This window comes from Gekko japonicus, unplaced genomic scaffold (genome assembly GCF_001447785.1).
Source record: "Gekko japonicus isolate JY-2015 unplaced genomic scaffold, Gekko_japonicus_V1.1 scaffold1105, whole genome shotgun sequence".
NCBI classification, from domain to species: domain Eukaryota; kingdom Metazoa; phylum Chordata; class Lepidosauria; order Squamata; family Gekkonidae; genus Gekko; species Gekko japonicus.
In genome coordinates this window covers 327451-349415 of record NW_015176005.1, presented here as the reverse complement: position 1 = coordinate 349415, position 21965 = coordinate 327451, and the positions used below count along the sequence as shown (strand labels likewise).

General features: G+C 47.8%; 1 protein-coding gene across 1 annotated transcript in view; it reads left to right on the top strand.

Moving 5' to 3' along the window:
• Positions 1-2357: 2357 nt before the first annotated feature.
• The window catches only part of PVALB (parvalbumin), a 28063-nt gene continuing 8455 nt past the window's right edge, over positions 2358-21965 (top strand). Inside the window, exons 1-3 of the mRNA XM_015426479.1 lie at positions 2358-2441; positions 13538-13606; positions 19905-20037. Coding sequence (XP_015281965.1) covers positions 13546-13606; positions 19905-20037 — 194 coding nt within the window. The 5' untranslated portion in view covers positions 2358-2441; positions 13538-13545. The remainder of the gene's footprint in view (positions 2442-13537; positions 13607-19904; positions 20038-21965) is intronic.

Genomic DNA, 21965 nt, shown 5'->3' with positions numbered 1-21965 from the left:
CCTCCGAAGTCGAGTAGCAGTTTCCTAGAGTATAGACAATACCCAACGGAGGTAAACAGAGGTGGCAGGATTACACCTTGTATCATTTATACACCCCAGCACATCACAATGTGTGGTCCCAGTTCATACCAGAGATTGTAGATTCTGTTGCAGCCTCTTCATCTTGCAAATGATGCAGTTTCTCAACAGTCTCTTCTTTTCAGGGATCTCCTCAGCTTGAACCTACTTTATCTTGTGCACCATCCTCAAGTTCCCGGATGTCCGTTATTTTCATCCTGTGCTCCTGATCTTCCGGACCAGCCCACAGCCATGGTCTAGCAGGTGCTAGATTACTATAACGACTGTCAAATCCGCACAGAAACAGGCTCACATTGACTTTGGATGTTTGGAGACTACAGGCGCTTTTTCTTGTGTGTTTTTTTTTTCTTGTCGGTTCTGAACCACAATGCTTTGGTTTATCCCCTGATTTCCATACACATTTTTGTGCCTTTAGCTTCTGCTTCATCCCACCCCCATTTTCCCCCCTGTTCTTTTGAGATCACTTCTATTGATCTTTTTTTGGAAGCTGAGTTGTAGTCGCCTTTTTCACTGTGTGTAATGTCTCTGCTATGGACTGACCTTCCACAGCCTGCAGTTCAGCGTCTTAACCACTTGAGCCACCACAGCTCCAGTATTGATATAAGCATGCACAAATGATAAAAAGGGGGAGATGCTGTGACACCACCAATGAAACACCCTCCCATGAAAATCCTGATTATTTAAGGCATGTCTGAAAGAAAATAAACAGACTCCACAACTGTGAAAATGCACAAGGAGGGCAAATGTGCGGAAGAACCATGCTCAATCCAAATCCACTGCTTGTGGATCGACTGCCAAGAAAACCAGGAGTAAATTGTGTGCCTCGGGCTTCCTCTTTCAGCCCCTTCATGGTTCCAAAGTGGAATTTTCCACTCCCCCACCCCTCCAGTAAGGTGCACATGATCCCTCCTTCTGTGCTCCTTACTACAGACTTCAGGACTATCTGGCTGGAATCGACGCACATCCCTACTTCTCTAGCCATTGTCAGAGATGCAACAACCCAGATTTCTGTATGTGGTAGAGGTGATAACCTTGAAAAGTCATTCTGTTTGGGAAAAGGGCAGAAGGCTGGACTGAGCTAACGTCTTCAGTTTTATTATGAACTATGTAGATTTTGCGTGCCTGAAATCCCAGCACAAAAGCATGGAATCTGCATGCCATAGTGATTAGTGTGTAGGATTAGGATCAGGGAATCCCATGTTCAAATCTCCACCTTGCCATGGAAGCCCACTGGGTGACCCTGGACCACTCAGTTTATCTCAGCTTACCCTATTTCACAAGGGGGTTGTTGTGAGAGGATAAAATGGACCTGGGGAGAATGGTGTTGCAAGCTCTTTGAGTCCTCATTGGGGGGGGGGGGAGAAGGAGGAGTTGGAGGAGTTGGTTTTATACCCTTCCGTTCACTACCTGAAGGAGTCTCAGAGCAGCTTCCAGTTGCCTTCCTTTCCTCTCCCCACAACAAGCACCTTGTGAGGTAGAGAGAGTTCTGAGAGAACGGTGACTGACCCAAGGTCACCCAGCTGGCTTCATGTGGAGGAGGAGTGGGGAATCAAACCCAAATCATCCAGATTATGGTCCATTAACCACACACCATACTGGCTCTCTAGAAAAGCAAGGTATAGATACCTAAACCAATCAATGCAGCATGATGACAATCTTTCTTTTGCCTGGGGTGAAAAATCTGAAAGATAACTGAAAGGGCGAGATCCTACAAAGCCAGAAATTCCCGCGAAGAAAATTCCCAGCGGCCACAGCAGGGGAGCTCCAAAGCTGTGGGTGGAACCGTCATGTATGCATCCAAATCCACTCGATTCGTTTTCAGGGGCAGAGGCTGGCTTGCCCAGGTGGTCCCCCCTAGTCCTGTGTGTCTGCTCGCTGCTGCAGGTCTTCCCAGACCCAGAGAGAGCGGGTCGCCGGGCTCCTCTTGCCCCCTCCGCGCCTTCTTCCCCGCGAAGGTGTCGCCGCCCGCTAGGAGGCTCGCCCAATCAGTCGCATCCTTCATCCCTTCGGCACGCCTTGGAAAGAGCCCCGGCCGGGCCAGCGATGCCGTCGCCCGACTCCCGGGAGGACCGCTCCATGGAACTTTCGCCGAGAAGGAGGAGGGACGAGGTTTCGGGAGCCGGCGGCAGGTGGGTGCCAGGGATTATTAATAGGACCGCTTGTTTCGTTCGGGAAAGGTAAATGTGACACCGCCGCCGCCGTCCCTGTCCCGGAGTATCTGACACCGGCGAGGGGCGGGGCGGCCTCGCCTTCCCGAAATAGAAGAGGCAAGACGCCTATATAAGTGGGGGTCCCACCTAGGGTTGCACCTTCCTTTGAGCACCTCCCCAGCCCGCCAGCCTTTCCCGGGCCGCTTTCGACAGGTAAGTCGGAGGTGCGTGGGGAGAGGCGGCAGCCCGTGGCGCTTGCCCGCCCAGAAGCGAGTCGCAGACCTGGGGGGCTTGGACTGCTGGAGGGGCATCCAACGCGCGATCGCTCTTGACGTCCCGGCCAGTGTTCCCTCTAAGCTGAGTTAGTGTGAGCTAACTCACAGTTTTTTAGCCTTTGGCTCACACATTTTTGTCTTAGCTCAGGAAGGAGGGCTCCAGAACAAATTAATTAATGCAGTAGCCGAATCGCTCGCTCACAACTTTAATGCCAGTAGCTCAGAAAGTAGAAATTTTGCTCACAAGACTTCACAGCTTAGAGGGAACATTGGTCCCGCCCCCCCCCCAATAAACTCGTCGCAACGGGGGGGGGCAAAAGTCTCCATCGCCTCCAACGAGGGTGGGGGCGTCCAGCCTAACAAGCAGGCGGCAACAGATGGGGAGGGGAGAGAGAGAATGAGAAGATGGCCCATTGGGGGAAAGGAGTGGTGGGAAGCTGAGCGCACCTAGAGGAGCGACGGCTGAGAGATGGCAAAGCAGTAACTGCTAGAGAAAGGAGAAAACGGGGTGGGAAAGGATGCAGGTAAACGGGGACACGAATTCGGAGGGCTGGGTGGATTAACGACTTCCCTGGGGCTAACAGGAACAGAAAGGTGAGGGAACGGGCACGACCTTTACTCCGAGTAGTACCTGTGCGTCGAGCGCCCCAGAGCAGGTGGTAAATAGCTCCCTCTGAAGCAGGAATTACCGATGATCACCGCCTGTTGGGCCTATGTGACGAGAATGGCCGTCTCCTCGTTGTCTGGGGTGGTTTGCAGCGGGACCCGTCGAAAACAGAGAGCGTATTTGCCCACGTGTGGATTTCTTTAGTCTGGCGCGTGGGGAAATGCAAAGTTTGGGATTTATTTTACGAGAAGCAAACAAGAAACTGAGCACATGATATAGAACAAACAACGATGACCCTTCAGTCAGACGGATCAAGGAATGCTTGTGGCTAACGGAGCATGGGGTCTTGGCAAGCTTGTGCAGCGACCGGCTCGGAGGTTCAAGTCCTGCCCCCAGCTGGCAGAACGTGGGAATAGCAGTGCCTGGGACTGAAAAATAGGCGGTGGGAGTGGAGGGGTTCAGAAGAGAAAGTTTTGTGGGTACACTTTCTCATTTGGCCGGGCCCATGCACAACACAAGAGGCTGTGTGTTTTTTTCCCCCCTCTGGGTCAAATTGTAAAAAGCTAGTTTGTTTCTTCCAGAAAGAATTCCTCGAATAGTTGCCCTATTGTCTTCAAAAGCATTAGGGTCCAATATGTCACTTTTGAAAGGGTTCATAGGCGTAATCTTCGTGGGGGTGGCGGGGCTTCAGCCCTCGCCGAAATTTTCAGGAAGGTGCCAACCCTCCCCCAGGAGCCCCCCTTGCTCCTACCACAGCAATGCCTCTGGCCCAGCCCCAGCCCCCCCCCCCCGGAAATTGGAAAGTCTACACCCTTGAAAGGGTTACTTGAACAGAGGTTTCCAGCCTAAAGAACTCTCAAGTATGCTGTCCCAACTTCACCAGTAAAGTTAGCTGATCATTTGCATCCTTTGGAACTGGAGAAACCAGATCTGCTTACTCTGCATGCGCATGAACGTTTAAAACCCAAAAGTTTAACACCAACAAAGTTTAATGCTGGGAATAAGCTTTCTTGAGCATGCACACTTCTTCGGATACATTCCTCAAGCCTTATATATAGATAGAGAGAGGGTGGGGGTGAATTAAGTCTGTTCAAGCAAAAATTAAAGCACAACTCCAGTAGCACCTTAAAAACTACAACCAATGGTTCTGTTGCAGCAAAAACAACAGGGTTGTGACACCTTAAAGACTCTGGTCACTTGCACATGGGTTCCATGCCCCAGCTTGGATGCTGTTGGGAAGCAAGATTGTTGACCTGCCCCACAGCATTGTGGGTGCTTCTGTGCACCTCCTAAGGCTTTCTCCATCTTTCCTGCAATCTTCCAGAACCTGCTTTGCAGCAGTGTTTCTGGCAAAGACTGCACCAAAGCTAAGGTGGCACCCACCGTGGATGGGAAAGTCTGAATCTTCCCAGTCCCACCCACATGGTCGCCATTTTCCTTGCTACAGTCCCCCTGTAATGACCATTTCCCTTGCCAAAGGGGGCTCTTTTTAACTGCTAGCTGAATATCATGGGCCCCAGTCACACAGGCCGGATATCGTGAGGGGGAGGCGTGGCTGTTTGCCCCAGAGCGAACTACCGCGCGGCCACCGGATCAAATGTCCAGCCGACATCCTGTGTTTTGGGGGGAGGTGCCGATCATCATACGTCAATCCTGCGGCGCAGCAAAGAAGCGGCGGGGCGGGTTTTTTTTTAACTGAAGTGTGCGCATGCGCCATTGGGTGCTTGTGCGCATCCCGTGGAGACCTGGGGGGGGGGACCTTTTCGCGACGGGACATGGGCGGGCGCCAGATGCCACAAGCTACCACTAGAAATGTGATCAGATGCCCGCCCTTTCCCCGCGGTTTCCGGAAACTAGTACCTCAGAGGTACTAGTTTTTTAAGGCACATCTTCAGCGGGAAGCCTTGGGTTAGCCACAGGAGCTCTACGCTTCCCAGATGTTGCGGTTTGATCGCGCCTGGAAAATCCGCCTATCTTCTGTCTCTGTAGCGTGGCTAATGCTCCATGTGACCGCAGCCATTATAATGTTATAACAATCTGTCAGTCAGGTACTCTAGCTTTAATTAAAAAGTAAGCTCCTTTCATTTCAGTGATACGCTTCATCCCTTTATGTATTAGCAGTGACTGGGGCTAGAGACTAAACTCAGCTTAAAAGAAAAGCTGGAAATTCAGAGAATCTGATAGACAGGTTGTGATGACAGTACAATGATATTCAATTGCTGATTTTTAAAAAAAACCTCTGCAAAGTTCTTGGCGTGTGTCATGGGTGGGGAAATGGCCACAAAAACTGAAAAAAGCTCTTGGCATGTGTTGTGGGTAGAGAAATGGCCACAAGTCTATACCCATCTGGAAAAATACCTGATTCATATTTTTAAGGAGGCAAGAACATTCCTGGGATAGGGCCTGCTGCCTTTTAAATCTCATGCCCATAGTAAAGGGGGCCACAACATCCTTTGCTTCTGAAGAAATGGACTCTGGTGCACAAAATAATAAAAATGTTGTTAATCTTTAAAGTGTCACAAGACTTCTGTTTGTTCGCGACAAACTGGTAGTTAAAGGTCAAGATTCTGCTTTCAGTTCAGTTCTTTTCTTTGCCTTGAGCCACGACATAGGAATGGGATAAGGACAGAACAGCACAGAAACCCTTGCCTCTCTTTGATAGTCTTACCCTACCGTTCGGTGTGGGTTAGGTGGTCTCTTTTGACCTTGCAGCCACTGGTTGCATTTTGATTAGAGGCTATAAAATGAAGAAAGCATTGATTTCAGAGCACTGCTAAACATTTTGTGACAAGAGCTTTTCCACTGTGTGGGGTGAAAAGTGCCTATCATTCCATCTTGCTCAGGACTCAGCCTCCCTATTGCACACCTGCTGAAAATCCTGATCACATTAGCACATGTACTTTAGTGCCTTATTTTCTGCACTTTAAAGGCAGCTCGCTCTGGAGACAAGGCCAGTACGCCTCCCCGAAATAAACAACTGATGGATAAATTAATTATAGCCTACAGATATTTGACTGTTTCTGAATAAGGCTAGATCAACATTAATAAGACCAAATAGTTCCACTAAAACTGGCATGCAGAGTTGTTGCTGAAAGCTGGGAAAGGTCTGAATGAATTGCGGCTGCTGAAGTTATTTTAAAAAATCAACACGTGTAAATGGTATTTGGAAATCAATAGACTCAGTGACTTGGATCCTATGAACAAGTTCTTTGCATGTCAGGTAGCCTCTGTCGTGGAGTACAAGTCCTCTTTCACTAGAATTTCCACTTGCACAAGATCAGTGGTTTTCCATGGGCCCTTTTGCAACTGGAAGTTTTAAAGGAAAAAGTGCACTGTGCAGCAAAGGCAACCTAGCTTTACAGGATACAAGCCAAAATTTAGATGTCTGCATGCTATGGCCACCTTTCTTCTGACCAGGTCATGTAACAGTAAAATAAAACTCAACAAAACCACATCATTAAAACCATTAAAACCATAAATTACATCAGTACATTAAAACAACAGCTTTGAAAATACCCTATGCATGTATGTTGTTCCCTTTGACTCAGACTCAGGCTACCTCAGATGCTCTGCAGAATAGTTCTGTTTTACAGCCTTATCAGAAAGCCAGGAGGGTAGAAGCCCCCCTGACCTCTTCAGGGAGACTGTACCACAGGCATGGGCAGCCACTGAAAAAGCTGAAGCCCAGCCGTTAACAGAGTATGCCCTAGACATACAGCCAGTAGGGCCTGTTGGCAGGAATAAAGCAAATTTCCGTGTTTTGTGCTGAAGGACATCATAAATATAGTAGGCATTATAAATATATATAAATATAAATATAAACATTATAAATATATAAATATATATAAATATTGCAGTGTTTTGTGCTGAAAGACATCGTAAATATAGTAGGCATTATTAGGAAATTGGAGAAACAGTTCTGAATCAATAGGATTCCCTATATCTATCTAGAATATCTAAAGGAGAAAGAAGTGGGGTGTTGCTGTATGTGTCCAGGAGAGCATGGGGTGGGGAAAAATAGAAAATGACTAAGAAACAAATTTCTCCACAGAAAGAATCATGGTGGGAGGAAACACTAGGTCCAATGGTGGGAGGAAACACTAGGTCCCTGTTTACTCCCAAACCCCCAAATTCTGAGAGTGATCTTAAGATGAAGAAAGAGATAAAACTAGCGACCCTCAAGGTGTGACCATCAAGCAAATGCTGATACACTATTTATTTCCTATTCTTTCTCCTTCAGTCATGTTACTGTTGGGTGAACTTCCTTGGCTTCCACTTCCATATTCAAGTAAAAATACCATGTCTCATATTTAAAGCCTTCCATTCACTCTCACCTCCTTATCTTTTATCTCTTTTTCCACAGCATGTCCCATGCTGGACAAGTTGTTCTTTTGATGATGCCACCTCATTTGTGTGCTTTCTCATTCATTCTTTCTCAGTTATGTTTAGAATTCTGTTCCTATTTGTTCTGCTACTCCATGGTTTATGTTAAAGAAACTTTTCTTAAGATTCATCCCCCCCTTTTCTCTGCTCCTCTTCTTTGTCCTTATTGCTGACCTCTTCTATTGAGCATTTTAACTCTGTCCTTCCTATTTCCACTTCCTACCTGTGTAATATATTTTAGGTTGTGAATCTGTAGGCAGAGGCTTTTGTGTTTTTTCCCTACTGCAAAGCACCTAGTGTCACTGAGGTACCCGAATGAGAAAACGTTGTAATAATGGGCAATTTCAACCAGATTCACAAAACTGCCTGAAAAGGTATTTCTAGATATGGTAAATCTGTGTTAGGAAAATCAATAATCTATTAAAACACGATGGAAGGCAGCCTTCTAGCAGGAGTTATAAACATTGCAAACCTTGATCAGGCTGTTATCAAAATCGACATATATGTAAGTGGAAAGTCAAAGGTAGACGCATTAAATTTCAAAAGAAAAGGATTTTCAAAATAAAGTACTTAAAAGGGAGCTGAAAGACAGGAGGTATATCTTTAGGAGACTTGAACATTATTTAAACATTTCACTATAAAAGTTCATTCAAAAAGTACACTACAGATTGGACACACAGAGTAAAAGATGCCAGTGCAGTTAACAAGTAGGGTCAAGAAAGTTCTAGATGACAAGAAAGCTTCCTCTAACAGTGTAAATGAGGAAAACAAAAAGAGCACCAATAACAAACCATATGTATGCTGATAGAGAGGTAGATGGGGGAAAATATTCAGAGAATATTGCTAAGAACAAATTTGTTTAAATATTATCAGGGGCAAGAACGGAAGGCAATCAGATCATTATATGATTAATGTATGAAAGGATTGCTGAAGGAGGCTAGGAAGACTTCACAGAACCTAAATCAATTCTTTGTGTCAGTCTGAAGCACTGTTCCCTCTAAGATGAGTTAATGTGAGCTAGCTCACAGTTTTTTAGCCTCCAGCTCACAGATTTTTGTCTTAGCTCAGGAAGGATGGCTCCAGAGCAAACTAATGTATGCAGTAGCCAAATTGCTCACTCACAACTTTAATGCCAGTAGCTCACAAAGTAGAATTCTTGCTCACAAGACTCCACAGCTTAGAGGGAGCATTGATCTAAAGCACTTTTTGTGGGAGGGCATCCGAATTGTATCAAACAAAGGTTATAAGAGAGATGGTTCCCTGGGTTTTTTTTTTTAAAAAAACAACAACACAGAACTCTGAAGTGAAATAGTTGATCTTCCCAACAAAAATGTACAACGTATCTAAAATCAGCCTCCTCTATGAGCGGTTGGAAAAAGGCTAAGGGGGAGCTAGGAAATCACACACAAATTAGCCTGATGCTTGCCATTTTTACAGATAATAGCAGATTAGTCAGGATGGTAAAAACGTAGACCGGGACGAGCTCAAAAAGTATCTCTCCAAACTGGGTGTATTACACAATGGCTGTCATATTCCAGGATCCTGTTTGGCTGAGGCTCCTTCCCTTGGCCTCAGAGGAAGAGGGGTGGGGGTTGAGCAGCACCCTACTGCACCTCCTCTCCCCTATCTCTGCTCCCTTCTGAGTGGGAGTCAGGCCTGATGTGCCTTCCTTGGCCCTCTTCCCCAGGCCTTTTAAAAACCATCACTATGCCTGAAGCATATCTAATGGACTCTCTCCACCCAAATGCCCTACAGGCATGTGGCAAAGCCTACAAGGGACCAATAGCGGCCTTAGGGTTGCCAGGTCCTCTTTGCTCATTGGCAGGGGGTGGGAGGGAGCTCTCCAGGAGTGCAAGGCTGGGGCGACACTGGCATGCATGACGCCCCCAGCATGATGATGTCATACGGAAGTGACGTCATCATGCCGAGGATGTTGCGCCAGGTGGTGGCTGTTGGGGGTGGGGCTTCCCCCCACCGGCCAGCTGGCTGGAGCCCACCAAATCAAGGAATCCCCCACTCCCACCTGGGGGCTGGCAACCCTAAGCTGCCTTCAAGCAATCTCTCCCCTGCCATTTCTCTTTCCCACATGCAGTGTGGAGCCTCCAGATAGCGGATTGTCATTAAGCTGGCTTTTAAATGGCCAGCTGTTGTTGATCATTTGGCTAGAGTCTAGATCTTTACAGGGTGCTTTTGCGACCCCGCTGGGCCTGCTGGATGCCAGGTTAGGAACCCTGGGGCATCAAGAAGAAGGGTGGTCTGCCATCATCACCACCACCACCCTGACAGTGGCAAATGAAATTGGTGCTTGGGGGGGGGGGGGTCAACAGTGGGAGGGCTTCTAATGTCCTGGCCCCACTGGTGGACCTGATGGCACTGGTATTTCTGGCCACTGTGTGACACAGAGTGTTGGACTGGATGGGTCTTTGGCCTGATCCAACATTGGCATCTCTTATGTTCTTATGTAAGTGAGTACCAGTGCACACCAAGAGAAAAATAAGGTCGAATCTGCATTTGCATTTTTAAATCCATTTAGTGCTGTTGTGACGCCGTCTTTCTCTATGCTTGTTTGAACGTTGTTTGGAGAAGATTCTTTTAAAGCAGTGCAGAGGTGCAATGACAGTGGAGCCGCCCCGAAAGGATGATAAGCATACGTGGACAGCAGTATGCCAGCACTGCTGAGGTGTGAAAACAACACCAAATGTAGACAGCTTTTTTGAAGACGGAGTCAAAAGGCTGGGACACCGGTGGGAAAGACAAATGCAGATTCGGCCTAAATCTCAGCTGCACATATACACTGCTGGAATCTGAACCAGAGGTGACGGAAAAGGAAAGAGGTTGCATAATTTCATGAAAGCCCCTACCTGGATGGCCCAGGCTAGCCCAGTGTTATAATCCATGCAATGGTCACCTCCAGGCTAGTCTACTGTAACTGGCTTTATGCTGGCCTGCCCTTGAGACTGACCTGGAAGCTCCAACTGATCCAGAATGCGGCGGCACGAGTCCTGACAGGAACACTGTGGACTGGACATATTTGACCTGTGCTGCACCAGCTGCACTGGTTTCCGGTGGAGCACCAAGTCAACTTCAAGGTTTGGGTTTTGACCTTTAAGGCCTTGAGTGGTCAGGGATGAATGTATCTGCAGGACCACCTCTTTTGGTACACCCCTGGAGAGCATTGTGCTCTGCACAGAACAGCTTGCTGGTAGTCCCTGCCCCTCGAGACATCTAGCTCTCCTTCTTGGCCCCGGCCTGGAGGAAGTCCCTGCCCAGGGGTCATTTCATAGAAAAAGAAGTGCAGGAGCTCATTAGCATAACTGATTAACATAACTTATTTGCATATGCCACACCCCTTACATCACCGGAAGTGTGTCAGAAGGCAACACCCACCGCTCAGGCTCCACTGGACTGTTTTGGATCGCTAGCTATTGGGGGGAGGGGGAATGCGCAGATCTGTCCTCGCAAAGGAGGGAGAGCTTGTACCTGAATAAAACTTGGTCTTAAAGGTGCCACTGGACTGTTTTGGACCGGGGAGCCGGGGGGGGGGAGCTCTGCAACTTACCTGGCTGCTTCTTGCTCTGACTGCGGGCTGCTGGGAGCAGGGGGTGGGGCTTGTTGCATGTGCCCGCCCCCTGAGCTCTTTACTGCCAGAGCTCCGCTCCTGTGCGCTCCTGCAGGAAGTGACCCCTGTCCCTGCCAAATAACATCAGGGCTCTGTGGGATCTTGTTCGATTCCACAGGGCCTGTAAGGCAGAAATATTCCACCAGGCATTTGGTTGAGGACAGCAACAGCTTACATCATGGCTGTCACCCTTCCTGGACCTCTGTCCCCTGAAGGATTTAGTTCCTTCCCCCCTATACCCATGAGACACCCACAGGCTGGAAATGGGAGGGAACCTTAAAATTTCACCGCTTGATTTTAATCAATGTATTATATGTGTTGAAAATGGTTTTTATTTTTTTTAACTCTGTACATTCGCAACAGCCCCACAAGTTCTGGGGATTCACAAATGTAAATAAATAAATATCTCAGAAGCTAAGCACGGATGGCCCTAATTAGTACTTGGACTGAAGATCACTAAGGAAGTCTAGGGTCGCTATGCAGGGGCAGGCAACGGCAAATCACCTCTATCTCATGCCTTGAAAACCCTACAGGGTCACTGCAAATTGTCTGCAACTTGACAGGACTTTTCATCACGGATTTAATGAGAATATCAACTCTGCGCATAGCAGTGACAAGGCAAATTCTGTTAGAAATTATACCACATAAGAATAACATGGCCAGTATCAAAATGCCTTTTTATAAATCTAAGTGGTTCAGCCACGTTTGGAATACTGTATGGGTTTCTGCTCATCCCACTTCAAAAAAGGTACATCATAGAGCTGGAAAAACTGCCAAGAAAGAGCAAGTGAAATGATTAAAGCCTTGGTTATCCTTTTCTGCACCTTTGCGACAAGGAGAGGAAAAGACATTTGGGGCTTCTCTGGGAAGAAAGATTACATAGTCGAGAATGAACAAAGATTACGCAACAGAGATTTATAAAACTATGAACGGTGTGAAGAAGTGGACCGAGATATGTTTTTTCCCTTGGTAATAATATAGAGCTTGCAACTGATTGTCAGTAAATTCAGGAGAGATGAGAAAGTATTTCTTCAGAATTAACACATGGCGTTCCCTGCTACAAGATGTGGTTTGGAATAGAGGAGGAAGGGCCGTCAGTGACTATTAGCCAAGATAAATGATTCTGAATTTGGGGGGGGGGGTTGGGGGGAGGGGGCTTTCTGGGAGTGTTTGGCTAGTCCCTGTTAAAAACAGGATGCTATGCTACCTGGTCCTTTGGTCTGTCTTCTTCACTATTCAACCTAGGCATGGAAGCAATCCTCCGGTTCTGTGATGTCTACTCCCAAGTAATTAGGCAAAGGCTGTAGCTTAATCCCCAGACTGGCAGCAGCCTCGGGTTTACCTATTTAGATATTTATCCCTCACTTTCACCCCGATGAGGCCCCAGAGCAGCTTACGACAGCATTTTCCCCTCCTCCATTTTATCCTCACAACTACCCTGTGAGAAAGGTTAGGGTAAGTCAGGGTGATGGGCTCAAAGTCACCCAGCAGTCTTCCGTGGCACAGTGCGGAGCTGAACCCGAGCCTCCCTCAAATCCTAGTCCAACATTAACCCCTACGCCATGTGGACTCTCGTGGCTCCATTACATGTTGCACCTGGATTTTTTTCCCCAAAGGCCCCAAAGATTGAACACTAGCCCAGATGACCACATGGGCACAGGACCCTTTTGACAGTTTGGTGTGCAGGGAAAGGTGCTTTGGTAAATGCTGTTTTGGCCTGCAGGGGCACCACAAGCAGCACCTGCAGAAAACCCCACAAAGGAACCAGAGCTGGCATCGAGGTCAAAAGAGTTCGGTTCACTCCGACATGGTGCTCCCCGGTTGACCTTGAGCCACCTCTGCCGCCTCTCAGGGTAGTTGAGAAAACAAAATGGGAAGAAATCCGCCTCCCTCGGCCAGAGCTTTGGCGAAGCCTGATGGGATTAGCACGAGCCCTGGGAGCGCTGGATAGCTAAATCTCCGGAGGCCCGTCCCCCGGTGCCCCACGGCCCCCGCCCGCCCGCGTGACCTTGGCTTGACCCCCTCCGTGCCAACCACTCTCCCACCCCGGCCGCCGGGCGCTTGGAGGAGGGTGGTTGCCTGCCGCCCGGCGCCCAAACACCTCTTGCCCCAACCCTGACCCCAGGCAGGTCTTGTTTGCAAAGTGATGCGCCCGGCCAGCCTCGGAGAGCGCCAGCGAGAGAGCGAGAGCGAAAGGAGGACGCTGTGAGGCTCGGTGGCACTTGCGCGTCTAACTGCTTGTGGCTGGCAGCGCTCCAGCCCGATCCCGGTGTGCCATCCCCGCCCGGCACTGCAGCTTTGGTCATATGAGCAGAAATGATAAGGGCACTTTTTCTCCCCCTCCCGCCTCCTCCTTCTTAATTTTCTTTTTTTTGCTGCACTTTGCCTCTCTCTCTCTCTCTCCCTCTCTCTTTTCTTCCCACAGTTGCAAGGATGGCGATGACTGACGTGCTCAGCGCGGACGATATCAAGAAGGCGGTGGGAGCCTTTGCAGGTGAGCCAGGGCGGCGGAACCCCCTTCTTCTTTGCCCCGGGTGAGGGGGGGGGAGAGGCTTTGCCCGGCAAAGCGAGCGAGGGGAAGGAGAGCGAGGTGGGCGAAGCGGGGCCGGGGCTAAAGCGGTCGACATCCAGGGAGGTGTCCTCTGCCAACTTCCTTTGGACGCTACAGAGATGAGACGCCCCATTAATTTTACAACAGAGGACGAAGGAGCCACTGCGGGCAGGCTCCGTCCCGCAGCGAGCGGAGAACTTTCACATTTTGACAGCCCGGAGGACGGCGCAGGGAGGGAGCCCCAAGTAAGCTCCGCGTCTGGCGTCGCCCTGTTCAGCCCCAGATTTTTAGCACCGCTTTCTCTGTTGCCACCAGGAATTCCACCTCTTCCCAAGAAACTCACGCTCCTTGTCCCGATGCTTTTGTGCTTTTGGGGTGCTTTTTGCCTTTGCATTCCCGGTGCTGGAAGGCTTTTTTTTTCCTTCTTAAGAAACCTGGGGGCTTTAATTAACTGGGGCCACTGGAGAAGATGGGGTGGCCCGCAGGGGTCCAAACTTTACAGGCAGGGCTTCCTTCTTTTGAGCCCACAGCCAGGGCCGAACATTAACAGCGGGGGGACGGGGGACGGATGGTGGGGCGGGATTAGGCGTGGGCTCCAACTGGGATCGGACAACCGATTTCAACACACACAACTCCCTGTTCCTCCTCACTTCTCCAAGAAATCTGCCCTTCAGAGATGTTTTGCTTTGAACTGAAACAGATAGGTCTATTCCATCCCCTTCTCCAAGGCATCCTCCCCCTCCCCAAAGATTAGCCTACATGACCCCCCCCCCAAGTCTGCATTGTGCCAGAAGCAGAGAGCAGAATCAAGCCCAGGGGCTTTCATAAACACCAAGGAAGCCTCACCCTACCACCTCGCCCAAGACAACTGCATCGTCCCAGCAGTATCTCTCTTTTTGAGGGAACTTGGTTTCTTCTAGAATGTTTGTAGTTCCACCAGTGGCCATGTATCAGATGTCCTCCCCACCTCTTAAAACCTGCTAAGGGGGGGGGGGGGTTTGACCTTGTTAAATACCACATGAAAGGCTAAACTCTGAAAGAAAGTCACGGACAAGCAGCCCGGAGAACTGAAGGCAAAAAAGCATCCTCCTAAATTACTGTAATCCTTGGCTCTTCTTTTCTCTGGCTCTAACATCACTGGCAAAGAGGATCCTCTCAGAACCAAGTGATTGATTCCCCTACCCCCCATCCGTTCCTCCAGGTTCCATTCACTGATTCTCTCTGGAGTTGTGTTCAGGGCTGGATGAAGGCTGCTGCCCAAATAAAGAAAGAAGCAAAGCATCCAGCCCTAACTAATCAGGGCACTTCCTGGAGGTCATTCGCTGTGTTAGATTTCCCTAGTGTCTCTCCTGGATTCAAAGCCATTGGCAGAGGAATCTTTAATTTCAGACACTCCGAAGCTTCTGAGAAATCTTTTTTTAAGCGATCTGGATTCTGAAAAGAGGGCTGCAATATAGCCGTCTCTAGGTAACTGCCCTACATGGATAGGCAGATGGATAGCCAGTCGGCCTGCCAGTGTGGTGTTGCGGTTGTGGTCACTAGGATCTGGGAGACCCAGGTTCGAATCCCCACTGTACCATGGAAGCTCACTGGACAACCTTGGGTCAGTCACTTTCCCTCAGCCTAACCAGACTCAGAGGGTGCTAGTTGTGAGGATAACACGGAGGAGCAGAGAATGATGTTGTAAACCACTTTGGGTCCCTCTTGGGGAGAAAAGCAGGGAATAGATATAGAAGCGTGTGAGTGCTGTCAAAGTCATAGCTGACTTATAGCGACCCCCTGGGGGGTTTTCAAGGCAAGAGACACTCAGAGGTGGTTTACTATTGCATGCCTCCTTGTCAGGACCCTGGAATTCCTTGGCGCTCTCCCATCCAAATATCACCCAGGACTGACCCTGGTTAGCTTCCAAGATCTGATATCATACTAGCTTGGGCTATCCAGGTCAGGGCATACATGTAGATGCGCACCGAAAATTATTGTTTAAAAATACCTTCTTGTGAATTCTGGTGCTCTTTATTACCCTTAGTCCATTTCTAGTTTGCCCTACTCCTTTGGGGGCACAGGGCAGATAATATTAGAAGATCAAAATTGAGAAAGTAGCCCAGTGAATTGCAAGAGGTGAGGGAGAGGGGCGGCTGCCAGCCGCACGCCTTCACTGAACTCCAAGCGGTGAATTTGCAAGAGAGGGGGCAGCTTTATGCCTTCCCTGAACTCCAAGTGCCAAATTCCAAGTGAGCCATTGGAATGGCGAGCGAGCCTGCTTGAAAGACACCATTTAAAGGGAACCCTTTAAATGTTTTTTATTCAAGCAGGGGCTGCCCATGCCTGAACTCCATGTGGCAAAATTACTTGGAGTTCAGGGAAGGCATGTGGTTACCCCCTCCCTCCCCCCTCCCTCTTTTCCTGCTGCCCCACAAAATTTTCCCATGTCCCGCCAACCCAAAATTTCTGGCTACGGGGCTGGTCCTGGGACATGTTCAGGGATATTTTGGCACACTACGCAGTTGTCTAGTGTGCATCGATGGGTTCAGCCAGCCATGCATAACAGGAAGCCCAATGGGAAACTTCTGAATATATAGGATTGGGTTCGCAACATGAGCTGGGGAAATGGATGAAAATCTTTTCACCATTTCCTCCTGAAATCAGATTCCTTCCTCCCCGTACGCTCTTGAATTTTTCTTAAATGAGCATACATTTTTCTGAAGCTTAAAATGTTCCAATTGGTTAAACACTTGTATCAAGCAATCACAAAAACCTTTGTTCGTTTAAATCGTGTTTAAGGAAATTAAAGTGCTTTTCTTTTGGTAAAAGCTTCTAAAAGTTCTGAAAAGTGGGTTTCCTGTTTTTAAAAGGGGTTTTTGAAAGCTTCCCCACTGTTGTTAATCTTTGCCCACTTAGAATTTACTTTCTCTGAGGACAAAGTGTCCCTGTTCCTACAGTACCAAAGTCCGTGGATAGCAGCAGTAATCTCTGATGGCTGATTAGTGGTTGAAATTGTTAGGCAGGTCCCCAAGGAAAGTCCACTGGTGGTAGCCAAACAGGTGGAATTCAGTTCTTAGCAGGAAATGTGTGACTAAAAGAGGAGAGGGAATGTCCACCAGTGAAAACATCATTAAATGCTTCCCTCTCTTAGTTCTCTGCAAACACTTTTCTTCTTACAGTCCTGTAATTAAGTCCACAGATATTTTTACTAGGACCCCTGTTTATATGTTGGCCAGGTCCGGGTTACACATGTGGCAAAATGAATTGATAACATCCTTAGATGACATAATTTGTTTATCTACTTTATACATTACTTTATCTCTATCCTGCCTTTGTCCCCAGTGGGGACCCAAAGCGGTTTACATTGTTCCTCTCTCCTTTTTATCCTCACAACAACCCTGTGAGGTAGGTTAGGCTGAGAGTTTGTGACTGGTCCAAGGTCACCCAGTCAGCTTCCGTGGCATAGTAGGGATTCGTACCCAAGTCTCCCAGATTGTCAAACACTTTAACCACTACACCATGCTGGGCAGTATCACATCAGGCCAGGGATGCTTCTATTTAAATGCTCCTTTAAAAACATGAAAGTAGAAAGCTAACACAGCATAGAGCAGTCTGGGCAATAACCATTCTCAGTGAGGTGGTACAGAGAATATGGTACTTCAAGATAGCATCCCCTCTTGTAGGGTGAAATGGTACAGTCCATTCCACCACTTCAGAATTCTGTCATAGAATCACAGAGTTGGAAGGGGCCATACAGGCCATCTAGTCCAACCCCCTGCTCAGTGGAAGATCAGCCTAGAGCATCCCTGACAAGGGTTTGTCCAGCTGCTGCTTAAAGATTGCCAGTGAGGGGGAGCTCACCACCTCCCTTGGTAGCTGATTCCACTGCTGAACAACTCATAGTGTAAAAAACGTTTTTCCTAATATCTAGCTGGTATCTTCCCGCCCTTAATTTAAACCTACAATTGTGAGTCCTATCCTCTGCTGCCAACAGGAACAGCTCCCTGCCCTCCTCTAGGTGACAGCCCTTCAAATACTTCAAGAGAGCAATCATGTCCTCCCTCAACCTCCTCTTCTCCAGACTGAACATTCCCAAGTCCCTCAGCCTTTTCTCATAGGGCTTGGTCTCCAGGCCCCTGATCATCCTCGTCACTCTCTTTTGCACCTGCTCCATTCTCTCCACATCCTCTTTGAAGTGAGGCCTCCAGAACTGCACACAATATTCCATCATCTCATTCCCACCTAATTTTGCAGCAAGTACAGACTAAGCCTCATAGGTGGCACATCAACAGCTTGATACAGGGCTATTTTTGGGCAGGAACGCACAGGAACGGAGTTCCGGCTGGCTCCCAAATTGGCCACACCCAGCAGGAACTAATTAGCATAATAGGCCATTCCCAACAGCAGAAAATCATTAGGATTGGCTACATTAGGGGTGTGTGGCCTAACATGCAAAGGAGTTCCTGCTACAAAAAAGCCCTGGGTTTTGACAACAAACAAGGTAAACAGAATAACAAGCAAAAGGTGGGTGTGGCTGGATAACCACACTTCTGGTAACATGGGGGTGCGGCCTAATGTGCTAATGAGCGGGGCTGTCAGGGGTGTGGTCTAATATGCTAATGAGTTTCTGGTGTTGGGTTTGGCCTATTATGCTAATGAGTTCCTGCTGGGCTTTTTCTACAAAAAGAGCCCTGACTTGAACAGGGTGATGGGAATCAATTGCCTTCCAGTTTACAAAACGGATTTTAACTGAATATCTGACCAATACTTGGGACCAAACTATGATGGTGTCCACAGGCCTGACCTGTGGATGCTGCCACCATTTTAAAATGATTTAAAAATACTGTGAGGGCACAATCCTGACTGGGTCCACAGTACAGCAGGCTAGGACACCATTGTCCATCTGTTCCCCCCTCTGCCACCTTTTCAAGCACCAAAATGGCCACACACATCCCACTTGGCTGCTTCAGCAGTTGAGAAAGCATGGGAGGGGGGAGTCTAGAGTGCCTCAGCCTGCTGCTCTGTCAGCCCAGTCAGGATCAGGCCATAACAGTATTTTTTAAAATCTCTTTAAAATGGTGGCAAAATCCATGGGTAGGACTATGGACACTGTCTAGTTTGGCCCTTGGTCTACTCTGACCACAAGAAACCAGGCAAGTTTATAAGCCCTCATCTTTCTAGTCTTCAACTGCATCTTTCTTCCTTATCATACCTTAAATGTTTGCCCATTCTAAAAGAATACTATATTTGTCCATTCCTCCCCCAACATGTCCTCTGAAAGACCCCAAGGAACCTCTTGTACTTCCTTCATATATAGGCTTTGCAAGAATTAATTGTTCTCCCATCAGTAGGGCAAAAATGAAAATCTGTGGGCTGGTTCATACATGCAAATAATATTTATTTAATGTTTATTTGTAGTCCACTTTTCTCACTGAGATTTGAGGTGGATTACAAAATTTAAAAACAATGCAATATGAACAGTGTAGAAGATGGAACCAATAATGTAATAAAATTGAGCTACAAACTCAGAATACAATAGAATAAAAACAGTATAAGACATGATATATCAAACAATGCAAATGCTGTATTACAGAAATGAGAAAACAATGCAGTGAGGAGATGCATACAGTAAACTGTGTCATTAACTACAGCTCTAGACCCTTTATAAAACAATTCCATTTTGTAAGAATTCCACTTTACTGCTACATTTTATTACAGTTGATCACTATACTCATGATCACCTGTAGCTGAATGTGTGAAGAGAGTCCCCTGGAAAGCACTGCCCTTGATCTGAGATTTTATCTCCAGTATTAGAACTATGATGAAGAAGAGACGGTTCCTATAACCCACTTTTCTCTACCCTAAGGAGTCTTAAAGTGGTTTACAGTCTCATTCCCTTCCCTTCTCCACAATAGGCACCTTGGGACGTCAGTGGGACTGAGCAACTTCTGAGAGAACTGTGACTGGCCCAAGGTCACCCAGCAGGATTCATGTGGAGGAATGGGGAATCAAACTGAGTTTTCCAGATTATAGTCTGCCACTCTTAACCACTACACAATGCTGGCTTTCAGTGAATGATAGCTCATTCATACGTTCAGTCCATTGCTGATGTAGTAGTCCTAAGTAATTAACAGCTGATGGGCAAAGCAGTCTTTGGGTTTCTACTTGCTGAAAATGAATGAACCCCGTGCCATCTAATTGCTAACATGCCTGGGTAGCTAGTCTCACCAGCGATTTCCTTGCTCCATTCTCCTTGTAGCTGTGGACTCTTTTAACCACAAGAAGTTCTTTGAAATGGTGGGGCTGAAGAAGAAGAGCCAAGATGATGTGAAGAAAGTTTTCCACATTCTGGACAAAGACCGAAGTGGCTTTATTGAGGAGGATGAACTAAAGTAAGCAAAATCAGTATTCCTCTTATGTAATATGCAATAGAGCCTGATCCTACACAGGGCAACAGTTATATGTAACCTGAAGGCCACATAGGTTTGAAGTTACCATTGTATGATGGATGGTTCATTGAAATGGCCTACAGATAGGACAGAAACTACTTACACAATGCTCTGCAAATTAATAGATATGGTTTTATATTTGTTTTACATTTCCATTGGAGAGTTCAGCTGCAAGTAATATCTGGCGAAAGCTTTTCATGGCTTGTACCCAGTCCTGCAGCCACTCATTTTGTGGTGGAAAGGCTTAAGCTGACACTGGGGAAAGGTCATCCGAAGTCAGTTCAAAAGCCTACAAGCAAAAAGCCTGTTTAAATGAACTGGAGTCTTGTGACAGTCTGTCTGAGGTCATGTGCAGTACCGACTTCAATGGAATAAGAAAAGCATAACTCTGCTTAGGATGGCACTATAAGACAGAAATCTTAAGCAGATCTATTCAGAATCTTTCTCACATCCTAGTCAATTAGGCTGACTCCTGGGAAAGCATTTTTAGGATTGCAGTCCAAATCGTGCTATTAACATAGCATTTAATTTTAATAAAGACATTTTAAAGTGGCCACATCCTCTTAGAAGAAGAAGAGATTGGAGTTATACCCCGCCCTTCACTACCCATAGGTGTCTCAGAGCGGCTTACAAACTCCTTTCCCTTCCCCTCCCCACAACAGACACCCTGGGAGGTAGGTGGGGCTGAGAGAGCTCTGACTGAAACTGCTCTTTTTCAAGAACAGCTCTTATCAGAACTACGGCTTGCCCAAGGTCATCTAGCCAGGTGCAAGTGGAGGAGTGGGGAATCAAACCCGGTTCTCCCAGATTAGAGTCCGCGCACTTAACCACTACACCAAACTGGCTCTTTCTTAGCGAGCAATTGGGTATAATACTGCTTGCATGTTTTGTTCCCCTGTATCTCTGTCAATAAAAGGGCTAGATAGCTACCATTCTTCTTTTAAAAAGATAATTCAAGGTATATCCTTGTGCAGCCCAGTGACCCCTGCCCCCACCAGGTGACAGTGCTGCCTGCATTAACTGCACGCATGAAGAGAGTGCTTCAAAGAAGAGAATTCTCAAAAGAGAGCGGGTGGAAGGAATCTGTAACATTGCTCAAAATAACTGCCGAAGCATTTGAAATGGAGCTTTCCCTAGTGATACTTTCTTCTACCTGAAGCAGCTTCATGTGACGGTTTCCTTCCCCCCACCCCACCCCAATGACTTTACTAAGGTCACTCTTACAAAACAGGACTGGACCAAATGCTTCTGGCCAGGCTGTCTCTGTGCTTTAGCTTAGTCATGACTGGACGAGGGCAAATAAACAGAAATCTCAGTCCAGACGTGAAAAGTATGCAGATGGAGAGTGATTTCAGCTGAGCATACCTTTATTTAGTTCAGGACAAAGACAAGGGACCAGCTCGCAGGCTGGTTTATATACGTTCAGAAAACCCGCCACCAAGTTCACCTAAACACACCCCCTACTCCCGATAGGCTATTTACAGTAACCGGGCGACCATTGGTCTCCCGGCTGAGAAGCTGGCCCTTTGATTGGGCCGGCTAGGATCCTACGGACCCATTGTCTTTGGACATGAAGCTATTGAAGAGTTGTGCCTGGCCAGCCCGGGCAAGTCCGGGCATGTCAGGCTGAATACATTACACCCCTCCCCCCTTGGTTCAGAAGGCACCCACAGACGAAGTCCTTCAAGTAGGCGGGTGGCTTCTTGGGGCGCGTCGAGCGTCGGGGCTCCGGGGTAGCGATGGGTTCGGTCTCGGGGGCCCTGGGAGCCGAGGGGCCTGGGACCGACGAGGGCGCCGAGGAGGCAGGACAGTCTGGCACCACGGTGGGAGGCGCCTCGGTTTCCTCACGGAGAGGCGGCTGTGGATCCGGT